Raw genomic sequence first — 18,136 nt, forward strand, 5'->3', positions numbered from 1 at the left:
GTCACACTGACCTCCTGGGCTAAGCTGCTCTTGTTAACATCCCCTCCCCGCGTGTCCTCTACGCTAATGTCCTGTCGTGTCCTGCCCCTGAGGGGCTACGTGTTTAATTACCTCCATCCCAGTACTCTAGGTGAATTAACCCCGTGAATACATCAACAACTGGATTCCAGAGGTTTCTTTAAAAAACCCCCAGCAAGAAAAATATAAGCCCTGTCCCCCTCCTGCCTCTGTCACCGGGACCCTCCGTCCCCTCCCCTGAGGACAGCACCTTCCATCTTTGTGACGCCACTGTCACCTCCTAGGACCTGATACTCAGTATGTGTGTCGTGGGTGTGGTCCAATCCCCTAGCCCACAGGTGACCCACTCGGCAATACTGTGGCAAGAACACAGCCCCAAAGAACCTTCCCTGGCTGTGTTTGATGATGGACAGTGTCTGAAGACACACAGGGATAAGCACAATGACAGGGTTCCCCAGAGTCAAAGGGCCTTTACCTGTGTCCCCAGGGACGCTGAAAGTGGCTGGTTCCACACAGACCACACCTGCCCTCCCAGGTGTGCAAGTTAAAATCAATTAAAAACTGATGAAGGCACTAACATCTACCTAACTGTGGGGCATAGGCCACACCGCCTCCCTCCCCTTCCCCCCATAAGTCCCAGATCTTAAAGACTTCCAGGGAGGGGTGGCAGAATTCCATTTTACTCTGTTCACATTGAGGGATCAATGTATATTAACATCAACTAGAAATATTGTCCACTGCTGCTGGCCGCATCGAGGGACAGTGACTATTCCAATAAATAAAAACGGGGCCCTTAAGTCTGTAATTAACACTACCACCTTCGTTTCATTCACTGCTGGTCCCTATGCTAATCCAGTGACTGAAGAAGCCGCAAGGCACACCATGACCTTTCCCCACCTCCTTAACCCTACAATAACACTTCCCCGCCCCCACCAAAAGCTTCGGGACAGGGATGCCTGGCGTGCTGCAGTCCACGGGGTCGCAAAGAGTCAGACACAACTGAGCAACTGACCCTCCAATAGGGATGCTAATAAAGGCCAATAGGAACTTTTAGGAAGTGCTGGCATGCAGTGGGGGCCACAAGAGGGTGGAAGCCCCTCTGAATAGTAAATAACCAGTCCACACTTCTGGTACAGTAGCCACAATCCTTATCTAGATGCTTGGGGTTCTGCCCCACTTGGGCGTGTCCTCAGGACACAATGGGTGGTTATCATTTGAAACCACCATTATTCGGGAACCTCCAACCTCAGCCCAGATCTGAACCCACCACTCCTTCAAGAACAGAATACTATTTTAGTTGGAAAGTCGTGGTTGAAACGACACTGTGAGTCAACGTGATGCAATATGATTTTTTTTTTTCTTTTCAATCCCACTGTAGTGAGAAGGCCACCAAAGTGCAGGACATCAAAAACAACCTGAAAGAGGCCATTGAAGTACGTGCCTGGTCCTTTTCTGTCCTTTCTTTTAGCCTCCCTTTCAGACAGCGCTCTCCCCCTGACCTTTGCTCCATCATTTTCAGACCATCGTGGCCGCCATGAGCAACCTGGTGCCCCCTGTGGAGCTGGCCAACCCAGAGAACCAGTTCAGAGTGGATTACATTCTGAGCGTGATGAACGTGCCGGACTTTGATTTCCCTCCCGTAAGCCAAGCCTGCACCCCCTCCCCACACCACCAGGGACCCCCCTCCGCTACTCTGCCACAAAACTCAGTTTGCACACTGCCAGCAAAACCTAGTTCTTTGACACTGTTAGGAAACAGTTAACCCATTAAGAATCCTTATTCTTAAAATGACAGCAACAGCTAGCAGTAAGCATTAGGGCTTTAGTCAAGATGGAGGAGCAGAGTCCTGTCACCCCGTGTGTAAGTCTTGACTCACTCCTCTCCACAAGTAAACATCCCAGTTCAATACCACCATTCCCACTGCACTGGACTGTAAATTTTCACAGAAGAAAAAGTCATGACTTGTGGCAGCCTTAATTACTTCCTTATACACATCTTGTGACAAAGTACTATATGTTGAGTATGGCACAGAAATGCTAATCGTCTAGCTGATTGAAACTATTCTGAGATACCAAGGAATGAGAGATGAAGTGCCAGCTCTGAGTTTTATAAATGGGAGATATTCTCATTTTAAACAATTTGCCATTTAACTTTTATTAATTTTTCCTAAAATCAGTCCTTGCCTTGGGCTAAATGAAATCTTTTCTCATTAATTTAAAAAAAAATTACAAAAGGCCCTCACCTAAATGTCATAACACAGGGATTGTCTTCTGTGTTCCCTGGCTGACGTGCAGGACGCTTTTTGCACAGATTTGTCGGCTCCATAAAGAACTATTTTTAGGGAACAGAGAACTGCCCATGCCCTAAGCATATATGTTTTGACCCTTAGTGAGGGAAGAATAGTTTATAAGAGGGGAACAGGAAACAAAATGGAAAGATGGGCAAGTTTATAAGGTCCAGAAGGAAAAGACTCGTCTGCAGCAAAAACAATGACTTATTGTCGCCTTTTGTCAGGATTTCTTGGGAATTTGTGTTTGTATATTTTAAATGGGTTTGGCTGCAAACTTCTCCTATCCAGGAAGCAGTATTAATAAGTATGGCTAGGTAAATTCTCTTAAATAGGAAAAAATAAAAGAAGAGTCGAGCAGTAAACACAGCATACATAATGCCCAACACAGGCTTTTCTGTGGTTCTGTAGCTCTAATGGAAAAAACGAAGCCCATTAAAAATGCACTACGATGGTGACTCTTAAGGGTCCTCCCATTTAGCTTTTGACCCTTTTCTTGCTGCATTCACATTGCAGAAAAACCTTTTCTTCCCTTGTAAGGGGAGATTGCCCCCATATAATTAAAAATGTTTTTACTCAAATGACATATGAACTGTGACCTATTGCAGTTTTAAAACCAGGCAGAGGTCATTTGCTCCTTTGATTGATAGGCATTGACTGACAAGGTCAGATTTGCCAACGGCTCCCAATTATAATATTTTTGCTAAAATTTGCATTTTCCTGGAAGGAAAATTGCGGTCTCACCACATCTTCATAAATGAGACGTCTTATCTCCATGACATCAAATCATTTATTGGCAAAGTCTCCTAATTAGCTTGTATTCCTCCTAGGTAAGCAATTGGGTGAAGAAAGAAACTTATTCAGTAGTTTAGTTTGGCCCTTCATCCCATTCCCAAAAAGTATAGGATGAAAACTACCCAAGACCAGTAATCCACAATAAGAGATGAGCTGGTCTCAATTTCCAAGTATGTGTAGCACATTGAAGTTCTTTATGAACACTCACTCCTTAGTTTGCCTCGAAACAGGGAATAATTGCACCCAGGGTTGGTGGCAGGGTGAACTCTGGTCTCACTGGGAGCAGCCCCCCGTGTCTAAACATTCCCTCTCTTGTTCACTTCCAGGAATTCTACGAGCATGCCAAGGCTCTCTGGGAGGATGAAGGGGTGCGTGCCTGCTATGAGCGCTCCAACGAGTACCAGCTGATTGACTGCGCCCAGTAGTAAGTACACGGTCTCCACAGCAGCGTGCATGCATGGGCGCGCACGCACACACAAAAACACATAGAGAACATCCTAAAAACCACAACTCACACTGTTCAAGTTACTTCTTTTCAGAGAAGCCAGCCAGTTATTCCCACCTGCAGTTTGAAAGTTCTAGTTTGATTCACTGGTTTTATAAAGCCCTTAATTGCACTTTTTAGTGCAGTGACATTATTTTTATACAAACAGGTAATGCCTGGTAGAGCAAATGATAATTACCTGCAGTAAAGTGATGTTCATAATTAATTACCTTGAAGTAATTAATTGAATTGACCTCCAAGCATGTGGGGAGATAGGACAGCTTTCACACTTTGGATAAGGTAGAAGTATTATATTTTATTGCTGTAATTTAAAACATGACAAAGAGGAACAGTGTGGCAAAAATGTGCCTCCCCCTTCCTTCATGGCCAGTCCGTTGCTTTGCTGTTTCCTCTATCAGGGACGTGACTGTAGTAGCTGCCAGAGTCCAGTATGTCTAGTTCATCTAGAGTTGGGTATTGTGTTGAATTCCATTTCCTATCCTTATTGATTCATTCACACTGGGCTTAATTTGAGGATGCTCCCCCCATGGGGTCCTTGCTGTGTCCCTTCATGGGCTCTCTTCCAGTGGATGTGATAAACACAGCTGGAAAGTTGCCTTTTAAATAGTTTACGACCTTCCTTATCCTGTACATAATATAGCAAATATGTGATGTTCAGAGCCATAAAAGATATTTTAAAGGTATCGTTTGTTTGCTGATGTTGCACAAATGTACTCAGCGGTCTCAGTTATCATATATTCTCAAGTTGGATTGTCTTTTATGACTGGGGGAAGGGCAAGAGATATTTGTGATGTTTCAGCCTCTCTTATGTAAGTAACTGAAACACACAATTTTGCTATTGAAAATATTAAGTAACCAGGAACATGGTACCTGGCTGGCTCACAAAAAGCTAAAATTGCATTACTTAGGAGCCCCACGCCTGAGGAACTTATGAAAACCACTTGAATAAACAGGAGTGAGGAAGAGGTGACAGCACTCCAACTGCAAACACAAAGCAAGGGCCCCAGATTCTTGTATCTACACATCACAAGAGCTTATGTTAGGGGCTGTGAAGCCTATTAATTTCTCTCTCCCTGACCCTGCTTTCCCATTGGAAGTGCATTTGATTATTTTCAATTGTCACACATATAGCTGTTTTGTGATTTCATATACAAGCAAATCTGTATATTTTTTCAACAAGTAAGAAAAAAAAAGTCCATCTTGGCCAGTCTCTGTGACCGCCCCCCCCCAACCTCCACCCCCCTCTTCAACAAAGTCTCTGATTTTCTCAAAAGTTTGTGCTTAAAGCTGGAAGTGCTAATTATAGTAAGGCAAAACAAATGGAAATCCTGGAATTGTTTGCCTTTTGTAGTTTGGATCCAAGTCAGAAGTACAGGTACAAGATTAGAAGGATTTAACCACCCCAGTTTGGAGTGCTCTGGGAGGGGGGAGGGTGTAACAACTTCATTAATTAACAGTTTAGCCAGCTTTTTTTTTTTTTTAATCTCACACCATTTAAAAGTTTTTTTTTTGTTGTTATTGTTTTTTAAAGCAACACTCAATTACTCCTGCAACTTTATCTGAAAAAGGCAACATTTGCAGTTTATGGAAAGTTTTAAGGCAACTCTAAGAAAAAGAGAACACAGCTCAACTTTTATAAAATGTCTTCCCCAGCCCGATGCTTGGAAAGCAGCTCTGCCCTGCAGTGACCAGTGTGTGTCTGGTTTCACTGCCTTTATGTTATAAAGTTGATCTACTGCTATCTTGCCCATTTCTTAAGGTGCCTGTTTTTATTTGTTGAGCCCGGGTTTGGCTGGCCCCACTCCAGATGTCTCTCTCACAAGATTTGGTGCTGATGATCTATTTTTAGAACTGTGGTTCTGTTGCCATGGCAACATGCTGGAGGCCAGGGCGGCTGGGGAGCTATTTCTGGACTGGTACTGTAATGTAAGACTGATTGGGCAAGTTAGTATATCCTCTAAGCCAGACTAACTTTAAACTGGTAAAAAGGAAGGAGGAAAGAAGAAAAAAAAAAGGTACAGAATTTCTTTAAATAGACTTTTCTTTGTGATTTTTCTTCTCTGATTAGCCCACTTTAAAATAATTCCAGACCCCTCCCCCCAAGGAGGAAAAAGAAAAAAGCTGGTTTTAACATTAACACAGTAATTAGTGTTTTAAAAGTTATTTTCCTAACAGTGTTATCTAGTCTGGCAACACAAGCAAGGTACTTTTTGCTTTGGGGACAGTGTATAGCTGTGGAAAGGGAGGTAGAAAACACTGCTTTTCCCCTATAAAGCTTTCTCATCGTTAAGGATGGCCCCTAAGATCTCCACCCCTCCACTGTGCAGGCTCCCAGCCTGAATAAGGGCCCCTAACCTGGGTGGCTCTGAGGGTTTTTGAAAACGCTAAAGTTTAATATCTGGACTGTGCTATTTCATAGACGAAGTAGAACGGAAGGGAACGTTGTGTCTGTTTCCTGTTCAGTGTGGTAAGGGCCCGGCCCCTTCTTACAAGTAGAAGGAAGGGATACCCTTTCTGAGTAACTCAGACAATCTCATTTTCATTAGTCTCTTGGGAGGGAAAAAAATCCTTGCTGCTCTTAAATGTGCCATTTTTTTTTTCCATTTTTTAAAACTCTGCATGACAGGAAGGGTACAATTTTCATCCTACTTGCCATTTTAATCAAAGCCAAACAATTTGAATTTAACTCAGTCATTATCAAATGGCACAAAATCAATCAGCTGATTGATCTGCACAGAACCAGCCTTTTAAAATTAAAACAAGGCCAGGAGAGCCCACTCCTAGTTCTGGATTCCTAGACCTACTACTGCTCAGCCAAGTACATTTATCTTGTATTCTCTTTGCTTTAACCTCTCTAAAGCATAAGCTTGGAATCATAAGCTTAATGAACACAGAAAATTCCCACCGACTTAATGCCATGTAACTGTGGGGTGGTCATTTCCATCAGCTGGTCTTTGCAGAGAGGCAGGGATAGTGGGTGGGCAGAGTGGCATGAGCACGTGGTCACCCTGGTGCATCTTTTCCTCCCAGCTTCCTGGACAAGATTGATGTCATCAAGCAGGATGACTACGTGCCCAGCGACCAGGTATGCACACGTTCTCACAAGCAGAGGACTCGGAGCCCTCTGTCCCAACTAATTGGCAACTCCAGATTGGCAATTATAAATGAGTTTTAGTTGGTTTCGGTGAGATCCCTTGACCCAAGATTCTGTTTTAGGATCTGCTCCGCTGCCGTGTCCTGACTTCTGGAATCTTTGAGACCAAGTTCCAGGTGGACAAAGTCAACTTCCAGTAAGTAAACGGTTCCCTTTAAAAAAAAAAAAAAGATATCTTGACATTCCCTCTGGTAGGGAGAGCGGTGGACCAGTGTTGGCCCTTGGAGTGACCAGGTATCATTTCTCTCCTGCAGCATGTTTGACGTGGGCGGCCAGCGTGATGAACGCCGCAAATGGATCCAATGCTTCAATGGTACGGAAGCCATGGGCTTCTCTGCTCTCTAAGGACAGTTTGCTTTTCTAATTGTTAAGGATCACTTTCTCTGCTAACATGCATTATGTTTGCTTTATTGTGCTGAAGATGTGACTGCCATCATCTTCGTGGTTGCCAGCAGCAGCTACAACATGGTCATTCGGGAGGACAACCAGACCAACCGCCTGCAGGAGGCTCTGAACCTCTTCAAGAGCATCTGGAATAACAGGTTTGTGCAGTGCCCACCGCCCACCTCCATCTCCTCCCTACTGATGTCAAGGTCAATAGAAAAGAATCTTGTACAAGTTCTTGTACAAGCATCTCAAACCACTTGCAAAAAGAATACTCTTTTCCTGGGCAATAAACCCGCTTCCCTCTTTCTTAGATGGCTGCGCACCATCTCTGTGATTCTGTTCCTCAACAAGCAAGATCTGCTGGCTGAGAAAGTCCTTGCTGGAAAATCGAAGATTGAGGACTACTTTCCAGAATTTGCTCGCTACACTACTCCTGAGGATGGTACGTATGGCCTTCTGCAGTTGATTAGTGCCCATTGGTCCCACAGGGTCTTGCATATGTTAAAGATTTCTGTTCTTGATTTTAAAAATGAATGATCTCTAAGAATGGAACTCTGCTTCCCCAGCCACCACCACCACACTATAAGGGGTCTATAGGGGGAACAAAAGAATCTCATTCTTATTACTTAAGTAACAAAATATTTATATTCTTTACAGCGACTCCCGAGCCCGGAGAGGACCCACGCGTGACCCGGGCCAAGTACTTCATTCGAGATGAATTTCTGGTGAGTAGAGACTGTTGTTTACTTAATTCTAAATCTGAGGATCAAACCATCCAGTTCCTCCATGTTATTTCACCGATAGCCAGCATGACTCTTAGCCTTTGTGCCCTTCAGTTGGGGATTGTTTCAACATGATGTCAATAACTGGTGGGCAGAGCTTGGTAGATGACATCCACTGGTGAGTTACTGGCGAGGGGGCACTGACCACGGTTCCTTTGTCCCCACAGAGAATCAGCACTGCTAGTGGAGACGGGCGCCACTACTGCTACCCTCACTTCACCTGCGCTGTGGACACCGAGAACATCCGCCGTGTGTTCAACGACTGCCGTGACATCATCCAGCGCATGCACCTCCGTCAGTATGAGCTGCTCTAAGAAGGGAACCTCCAGATTTAATTAAGGCCTTAAGCGCAATTAATTAGAAGTAAGATATAATTGTACACGCAGTTGATCACCCACCATAGGGCATGATTAACAAAGCAACCTTTCCTTTCCCTCAAGTGATTTTGCGAAACCCCCTTCACCTTACAGCTTGCTTAAATATTCCAAATTTAGAAAGCTTAAGGCGGCCTATAGATTAAGATTAAGAAAAAAAGGCTACAAATGTTCCCTTCTCTCTTTAAGTAACTACAATAATAGCAGCAAACAGAAATAAATAAATGAAATAAATGAAACAAATGAAATAAATATCGTGTTGTGCAGCATTAAAAAAATCAAAATAAAAATTAAATGTGAGCAAAGATGTGACTCCTGTGAATTATTTGCGGTTTCAAGCACACACACACACTGTTCAGGGTTTGCTGCTACTGCTAAGTCACTTCAGTCATGTCCGACTCTGTGCGACCCCATAGACGGCAGCCCACTAGGCTTCCCGTCCCTGGGATTCTCCAGGCAAGAACACTGGAGTGGGTTGCCATTTCCTTCTCCAATGCATGAAAGTGAAAAGTGAAAGTGAAGTCGCTCAATCATGTCCGACTCTTCGCAACCCCACGTTCAGGGTTTGGACTACATCAAAAGTTAGGAGGCCCCTGTATTTAGGTGACAAGGCCCCAAGGTTATAAGTGGGTGTAAAATCTTGCCATACTTTTTGTTGACCTAATCTTGGGTTTCTGAAAATGGTTTTCAGACAATATCAAATGTTCACCCTGTCCTCCTCCCAAACCCATGCCCTGAAGAAAACCACTAAGGTCCATCAAAAAATTCTATACTTTGATCATTGCTGCCCTATCCAAGTATTCTACCAATTTATACCTTTATATACTATCTCATGGTGTGTCTACTTACCTACTCTCCCCAAAATAGGTGTCTGCTTTTCAGCTCTCTGTCCATCCAGCATCTCAATTGGGTGGGAGTAATTTAGTAATGCAGGTTCAAATCAAGTGGATTTACTCAAGAAATAGTGTACAATGTATATTAAATCATCACACTGTACACACTATATTAAAATTTGTCAATTATAACTCAGTAAAAATGATGGGAGGGGTGTGGGAGGTAGGGGGTGGGAAGGAATAAACCTGGTACAAAGCTATCAAATAGTTAAAAATAAATGGTGTAGTGATTTGGGGGAAAATTAGGCTGGATCCCTATCTCATTCCACATGTAAATGAACTCAATGTGCAGCAAACATGTATGTTTAAATACATAAAGTTACTTTAAAAATGGCTATCTTTACAATTAAAATCTTGGTTTATAGATGGCCTCTCTAAGTGTGACCTAAGATTTAAAAAATTTAAATGGGGGGAGGACTGTAAAAAAATTAAATATGAGTGGGGGCAGGGGTGGGGACTGGGTAAAAACTAAGAAAGGATTCATTTTCCTAACAGGCAAAGAGCTCTTAAGCATTAATAAGCAAGCCCATCACAAAAATGGGCAAGGTACATGAACAAGCAATTTTACTGTTTTAAGGTACAAATAACTAATTACCTCTACACCTCATCTCATACACAGATGAACTCAGTGGGTCAAACACATATGTTTAAATATAAAAATGTACTTTTAAAAAAATGGTGATTTAAAAAATGGTGATTTTTACAATTAAAATCTTAGTTTATAGAAGACCTCTCTAAGCGTGACCTAAGTTTACAAAATATAAAGCGGGTGGGGAGATGGGAGAGGACTGTACATAAAATATGGATCAGGGAGGGGGTAGGGGTGGAAACTGGGTAACAATATGTAAGAAAGGATTAATTATCCTAATTAGCAAAGAGCTTTTAAGAATTAATAAGCAAGCCATCATAAAAATGGGCAAGATACATGAACAAGCAATTTTACTTTTAAAAAAGGTACAAATAACTATCTCTACCTCATCCCACACACAAATGAACCCAGTGTTGGTCAAACACATGTTTAAATACAAACGTACTTTTAAAATGGCAATTTTTACAATTAAAATCTTATGGAAGGCCCCTCTAAGCATGACCTCAGATTAAAAAAATATAAAATGGGGGTGGGGAGGTGGGGTGGGAGATGGCTATACAAAACTTAAATAAGAACGGGGTTGGGGTGGAAACGGTAAAAATATGTAAGGATTAATTTCCCTAATAAGCAAAGAGCTCTTATTTAATAAGCCATCACAAAAATGGGCAAGATACATGAACAAGCAATTTTACTTTTTAAAAAAGTACAAATAACTAATTATCTCTACATCATCCCATACACAAATGAACTCTGTGTTGGTCAAACACATATGTTTAAATACAAACATGTACTTTTAGAATGGTGAGTTTTACAACTGAAATCTTATGGCCCATCTAAGCATGACCTAAAATTTAAAAAACGTATAGTCGGGGTCAGGGATGGGGTAGGAAAGGGCTGTATAAAACGTAAGATCAAATATGAATGGGGGTGGGAGTGGAACTGGGTAAAAATACGTAAGAAAGGATTAATTTTCCTAACAAGCAAAGAACCCCTAAGAATTAATAAGCAAGCAATCACAAAAATGGGCAAGGTATATGAACAAGCAATTTTACTTTTTAAAAAGGTACAAATAACTATCCCTACCCTCATTCCATACACAAATGGACTCAATGTGGGTCAAAAACATATTTAAATATAAAAATATATCTTTAAAATGGCTACCTTAAAGATAAAATATTGGTTTATAGAAGGTAATAAGCATGACATAAGATTTAAAAACCATAAAGGGGGGTTGGCTGAGCAGAATGCAAAACTTAAATATGAATGGGGGTGAGGATGGAGACTGGGTAAAAATCTGTAACAACAGGTTAATTTCCCTAATAAGCAAAGAGTTCTTAAGAATAAACAAGCCCATCACAAAAATGGGCAAGGTACAGGAACAAGCAATTTTACTTTCTAAAAAGGTACAACTAACATTGGGGAAACCATGCAACTTTACTCATAATGAAGTGAAATACAAATAAAAATCTTGCACCATTGCTGGGGGAGGGAATGGGCACCAGCACTCAATAGGTCGCACACCAAACTCACTGAATCCTTGACGGGTCATGACTTGGACCTGAGATCCTCTTGGGCTCCCTATAGTTCTTCATCCCCAGGCTCATCCCTTAAGCTCATGGTCACCCATGGTGTGGCTTCCTAGAAGGTTGGGAGGGAGAGACCAGCTCACCCCCAGCATCAACCATTGCACCCTCTGAAACAGGCCAAATGGGACATCAGTTAAGTTGACTCTACCTCAGGCCCAAACCCTACTTCCTGTTCTATTTTCCAGGTCAAATTAATCCCAGCCAATTAATCCTTAAGCTCAGTACTGCAGAGGTGAGCAAAGAATGTGCCACCGAGGGCAAGAAAAGTAGCAAACACCCCCTATCCATTAACCTTCCCAAAGTTCCTATGTAACATTCATTCCACATACAAATTGTGTGCTTACTAGCGAGATTTCATCACAAAATGACACTCAAAAGCCGCCCAAATGAACATACAATCGACATGAGTGTTTGCTATCCAGATATAGCCAAAGACCCACCCCTTAAATTTGCATAATCCTCCAAAGTACCCCAAATAAACACTAAACCCTGGGCAACAATTACAGGACCAGCCCAACCATAAAAACACCCAGCCAGGTAAAGTGCTGGCAGAGAAGAGTTCCCAAGCCCCTCTTCCAAGATGGCCAGCCGGAGGCCCCACCCATCCAGAGATTCTAGAACCTTCTTGGAATAATCCACATTAGGTTGCTATAGCGCTGGCCACATATCCATCACAATTAGAAAACAAACTCTCAGGCTATAGAACATGTATATGTGAAAAATGCAATCCCAGAACCCCAGGCCCTGCTGATCAAAACTGGCAGACTATGATGACGTCCAGAAGGATGGTAATAAAAGTCACAGTTATCCAGCATCCACCGGGCACCCATCAGCGCCTAACCAGGCAGGGTCCACTTTTTTTTTTACCAATGACTAAACATGGCCTAGAGAGGCCAAAGTAACTTGCCCCAAGAAAGATTAGTAAGCAGGGAAGATGGGCTTCAAATTCAGGCAGGTAGCCAAAGCCCACTGCTTGGCTGCTATCATATCCTGTAGTTCTAGAAGATACAGGAAAAGAGAGAGGGTCTCCTGCTAGTCTTTCCAGATGTCAGTTGTGGGGAGACCATGACCCATGGTCTCCATTGGATTCCATAGCCGGTGGTGATGGGGGTAGGGAGATTCGTGAGTAGGCAGCAGAGTGGAAGGGAGGAGTGCCCTCCTCCCTCAGAGTGGCACTGGACACACGCCCCCAACCCAGGGATTGAACCTGCATCTCCTATGTCTCCTGCATTGCAGGCAGATTCTTTACCACTAATAATAAACCACTAAGTGGCCTGATGAAGCTTTAGTTTGAAGGTCTAGAATTTTTACCCATCTTCACTTTCAAAATTATCCCCAAAGAAATGGCCACCACAGTACAGCCCTTCTATGTCAAATGGTATTCTCTTATCATAATAGTTTCTTGGACATTTTTTGGTCTTTTTATTCAACAAATAGAGAGCAGAGAATCTATGGCAGCCACTGGGAGTTCAGCTCTCATGGGGTTTACGTCTATCAGGGGAGACATGCATTTACCAAATAAATAATTGAATTACGGATGAAGACAAGGCCTCTGGGCTAGTAAACAGGTTGGGGGAAATGGGGAATGGGAACGGTTGGAGGGATTCCACTTCAGATAGAATAGCCAGGGAGGGCTTTTTGGAGGAGGAGGCTTTTCTTACTGGAATACAAAGGATAAGAAGGAGCTAGTCATTTAAGTATGAGTTACCAGTAGCAAACATCACTCTTCTTTATCGATATTGATTATTAAAATATTATTAGCATTTATGGAGCACTTTACTGGCACTTTATGTGCCAGACAGTGTCCTAGGCCCTTTATAGGGTTTATTCCACTTAATCATTTTGAAACCCTAGGAGGATGTACCCTATCATCCATGTAAGATGTGCACAATCTGTTATCCCACTGAACAAAAAAAAAAAGGTAAAATATATCTAAAACATTGTGAATAATTTATGCAAACTATGCTTTTAACACTGGTTACACTATAAAGGTCATGCAATATTCACTTAATTAGTGTAACTGCTACTCAGGTTGCTAACAGAGAGTTGGGAAATTTAGTGTCTCTACGATAATTTTTCTGTGTATCAACATTTATGTACTATGAACAAGACAGTTATCTGATTTTGCCTGTCTTGTTCTCTGTATCAGTTAGGAATGTATTCAGCCACACATAACGGAACCTGACTTGGAGTGGAATAAACAGGCTTACATCTCTCACCAAGAATTCTGGAGGTAGGTGTTTCCTGGTTTTATCTTAGCAGCTCATCAAACCGCAGAGCCAATGCCTCCACAATTCTCTTGGCTTCTCTCTCCTGGTTGCAAAATGGTATATCTTAGCCTTAAGCAGAAAGGAGAACAGGACGTCCCAATCAGCTTTTTCATCTGGAATGCACATGCTTTGTAGATGCCCTTCATTCTCTCTACCATGTGAAATATACAGAGATACCAGGATAGCAAGATGGTTATAAGGCTAGATAAATAGCTAGCCAGCCAGCCAGAAAAGTATCTGTTCAATAACACTATTGCACATTCATGCACACACACACACACACGGATTTGTAATCTTTTGTTGCACGGACCTTAATGGAATATCTCCACCCAGAACCTGTTGTTTTTAAGGATTAGGGAATACAACAGGTAAAACATTCAAATCATAAAGGACTAACTTGCATAATTATAAATCAGTAAATCAGTTTGAAAGCTTGGATGAAATAGATAATTTTCCAGAAAACGTTGGTTAATCAAAATTGACTGGAGATAAACAAAAAAAAAGACATAAGTGGACCATATAACATAGAAAAAAAAATTACAGAGCCTAGAGAACACTATGACCAAAGGGCTTCAGGCTCTTGTGGGAAGCTAGAGAGTTCAAGAAAATATGAAAGTGGTTTCTGGGGTGCCAGTGTCTGTTTCTTGATACAAATGCTGATTAAGCAAGCATATTCTATTTGAGAAAATTCACAGAACTATCTACCTATGATCTGATTTTTTTTCAGTAATGTATACTTAAAAAAAGAATCTAGGATGAAAGGGAAGAAAGGATTCTTTATATATAATGAGGAAATGGAAAAAGGCAGACCCAGGTAGTTATATAGGGGAATTCTACTAAACCTTTAAAGTTCAAATGATTCCAATGCTACTTAAATTATTCAAGCATATAACCAAAGGAAAATTTTCAAAATTATTTTTATAAAGTAAAACACTGATTCTAAAACATGCCAAAGATTGCATCCAAAAATAAAATTACAGACCAATCTCATTTAAGAATATCAATCATAAAACTTTAAAATATAAGCAAGCTGAATCCAATATTATCCAATCTAATATTAGATTAAAAAAATAAAACATCATGCCTAGGTAAGATTTATTCTTTGAATTCAAGGTTGGTTCAATATTGGCAAAGCAGTAATATTTGCCAGAATTTAGTACCTATTTATATTTTTTAATAATCCAATAAAATAGTGATCAATGGATGCCCCTTAATATGATGAATTTATGTAACATATACATAACATTAATTATATTATGTAAATGTTATATATAGATAAATTATTATATATGATACATCTATAAAACATATTTTTCTCCAATACTCAACAATTTACTTGATGAAGAACATCTAAAACTTTTCCACCAATGTCAGAAATAAGAATCAAAAAAGACAAGTTTGCCTCACATTGCCATACTATATCATTTTATTGAGCATATAAGCCAATTCAATTAGACACAAGAAAAAATTAGAGGTCTGAGAACTGGAAAGAAGTAACACACAAATGATATAATTAAATAACTTAACTCCCCCAGAAAGTTCACAGAAAAACAATTTCTAAAAATTGAGAATTTAGCAAAGAACAGAGTTCTAAGATGAACATGTAAAAATCAATAGCCTTTCAAATTTGATTTTCCTTCTGAATGATCTACCCAACAGCTGACTTGAACAACATAACAAACACATAGACACTAAGACTTAACAGATATGTGCCACTGAATAAATATCATTCTCAAATGCACATGAAATATTCTCCAGGATAAATCATGTCATAAAACATATCGCAATGAATTTAACATTAAAATCATTCTAAGTATCTTTTCCATCTAAAATGGAATGAAGCTAGAAATCAAAACAGTAAGAAAATGAGAAAATTCACAAATAGGTGGACACTACACACATTCTTGAATGATGATTGAGTCAAAGAGAAAATTAAAAGGAAATTTTAAAACTGTGTTGGGATAAACAAAAATGAAAATATAACACGCCATAACTTACGGGATGCAGTAAAAGCAGCACCAAGAGGAGTGTTTATAATGACGGATTCCAACATTGAAAAAGAGGAGAGACCTCAAACAAACAACAGAACTTCACATCTCAAAGAACTAGAGGAAGAACAAACTCAGCTGAAAGCTACCAAAAGAAAAGATACAATAATGATTAGAGCAGAAGTAAATCAAACAGAGGGCACAAATCAAATAGAGAATAGAAAAACGGGGGGAAACTAGGAATTGGTTTTTTGAAAATATAAACAAAACCAACAAACCCTTAGTGAAACTAACAGGAAAAAAAGACTCAAATTTTAAAAATCAGAAATGAAAGAGGAGCCATTACAACAGATGCCTCAGCTATTAAAAATAAAAAGATAGTAAGGGATTATTATGAACAATTATATGACAGTAAACTGGATAACTTAGATGAAATATATAAATTCTTAGAAACATACAACCCGCCAAAACTAAATCTAGAAGAGACAGAAATTCTGAACAGACGAATAACAAATCAAGCAGATTGAATTAGTAATCAAATCCTTGCCAACAAAGAAAAGCCCAGGGCTAGATGGTGTCATGGATGAATTCTACTAAACATTCATAGAGAAATTCATACCGATTCTTCTTAAACTCTTCCAAAATAACAGAGGAAGAAGGAACACTTCCAAACTCATTTTATGAGGCCAGCATCTGATACCCTGATACCAAACCCAGATAAAGACACCAAAAGAGAGAATTCCCTCGTGCCCCAGTGTAGGATTCTGCTTTCACTGCTAGGGCCTGGGTTCAATCCATAGTCAGAGAACTAAGATCCTGTAAGCCACATGGCATAGCCAAAACTACAGACCAATATCCCTGATGAACATAGATGCAAAAATCCTCAAAACACTAATGAACCAAATTTAATAATGCATTAAAAAGATCATATACCATGAACCAGTGGGATTTATCCCTGGGATAAAAAGATAGTTCAGCATGAAGAGTAAAAATCACATGACCATCTCAATCAAGGCAGAAAAACATTTGACAAATGTCAACATCCATTCATGATTTAAAACTCTCATCAGGGGCTTCCCTGGTGGCTCAGTGCTAAAGAATCCGCCTGCCAATGCGGGAGATGTGGGTTCAATCCCTTGTCCGGGAAGATCCCACATACCTCACAGCAACTAAGCCTGTGTGCCACAACTGCTGAGCCTGTGCTCTAGAGCCCAAGAACCACAACTACTGAGCCCATGTGCCACAACCACGGAGGCCCACCTGCCCCACGTCTGTGCTCTGCAAAGAGACACCACTGCAATAAGAAAGCCCGGCTACTGCAGTGAAGAGTAGCCCCTGCTCATTGCAACTAGAGAAAAGCCCGGGCAGTAACTGAGACCAGTACAGCCATAAATAGATAAATAAAAAATATTTTTTTAATCTCTCAACAAAATCAGTGTAGAAAGAACTTTCCTCAATACAATGAGGCCACCAAGGAAAACACAGCTAATACCGTAATAAATGGGGAAAAACTGAAAGCTTTTCCTCTAAGATTCAGTATAAAACAAAGATGCCCACTCTCATCTGTTTTGTTCAGCATAGTACTAGAAGTTGTGGCCAGAGTATTGGACAGGAAAAAGAAATAAAAGTCATCCAGACTGGAAGGGAGGAAGCAAAATTAATTGTGTTTGCAGATGACATGATAGTATATGTAGAAAATTCTCAAAACTCAACAAAAAACAAAAAAACTGTTAGAACTAGTATGAATTCAGTAAAGTTGCCAGATAAAAAACATGTTAAAAATGAGTCTCAGTTCTATACAAGCAACACATTATCCTACGAGGAAATAGAGAAAACAATTCCATCACAATAGCAAGAAGGAAAAAACAACAACTTAGAAATAAACCAAAGAGTTGAAAGACTGGTACACTAAAAATTATAAACCACTGATGAAGGAAATTAAAGAAAACATAGGTGAGTGGAAAGACATCCTATTTTCATGGATTAGAAGAATATTATTAAAATGCGCGTACTACCCAAAACGGATCTATAGATTCAGCACTGCTGCTAAGTCACGTCAGTCGTGTCCGACTCTGTGCAACCCCATAGATGGCAGCCCACCAGGCTCCCGTCCCTGGGATTCTCCAGGCAACAATATTGGAGTGGGTTGCCATTTTCTTCTCCAGTGCATGAAAGTGAAAAGTGAAAGTGAAGTCGCTCAGTCGAGTCAGACTCTTTTCGACCCCATGGACTGTAGCCTACCAGGCTCCTCCATCCATGGGATTTCCCAGGCAAGAGCACTGGAGTGGGGTGCCATTGCCTTCTCCTAGATTCAGCACATTTACTATCAAAACCCCAAAGACATTCTTTACAGAAATAGAAAAAAAAATCCTAAAATTAACATGGAACAAAAGACCCCCAAATAGCAAAAACAATTTGAATAAGATCAACAAAACGGGGGTAACACACTTTCTTTTTAAAAATACACTGCAGGGACCTTCCTGGTGGTCTCTGTGGTAAGACTGTGTG

The 18,136-nt window shown here is 40.7% G+C and overlaps 1 protein-coding gene across 5 annotated transcripts in view; it reads left to right on the forward strand.

Moving 5' to 3' along the window:
* Positions 1-8,607, forward strand: part of LOC104989972 (guanine nucleotide-binding protein G(s) subunit alpha isoforms short) — a 66,963-nt gene extending 58,356 nt beyond the window's left edge. For 3 of the 5 annotated variants that reach the window (XM_010841841.1, XM_010841842.1, XM_010841844.1), the window contains 10 exons: positions 1,397-1,451; positions 1,538-1,657; positions 3,427-3,524; positions 6,636-6,690; positions 6,822-6,895; positions 7,014-7,072; positions 7,181-7,301; positions 7,458-7,588; positions 7,804-7,871; positions 8,096-8,607. In XM_010841841.1, coding sequence (XP_010840143.1) covers positions 1,397-1,451; positions 1,538-1,657; positions 3,427-3,524; positions 6,636-6,690; positions 6,822-6,895; positions 7,014-7,072; positions 7,181-7,301; positions 7,458-7,588; positions 7,804-7,871; positions 8,096-8,242 — 928 coding nt within the window. In that variant the 3' untranslated portion in view covers positions 8,243-8,607. Of the gene's footprint in view, positions 1-1,393; positions 1,452-1,537; positions 1,658-3,426; positions 3,525-6,635; positions 6,691-6,821; positions 6,896-7,013; positions 7,073-7,180; positions 7,302-7,457; positions 7,589-7,803; positions 7,872-8,095 lie in introns of all 5 variants that reach the window. The other 2 variants (XM_010841845.1, XM_010841843.1) reach the window with 1 other exon arrangement.
* The last annotated feature ends 9,529 nt before the right edge of the window (positions 8,608-18,136 follow it).

This window comes from Bison bison, unplaced genomic scaffold, assembly GCF_000754665.1.
Source record: "Bison bison bison isolate TAMUID 2011002044 unplaced genomic scaffold, Bison_UMD1.0 scf7180017864167, whole genome shotgun sequence".
NCBI classification, from domain to species: Eukaryota; Metazoa; Chordata; class Mammalia; order Artiodactyla; family Bovidae; genus Bison; species Bison bison.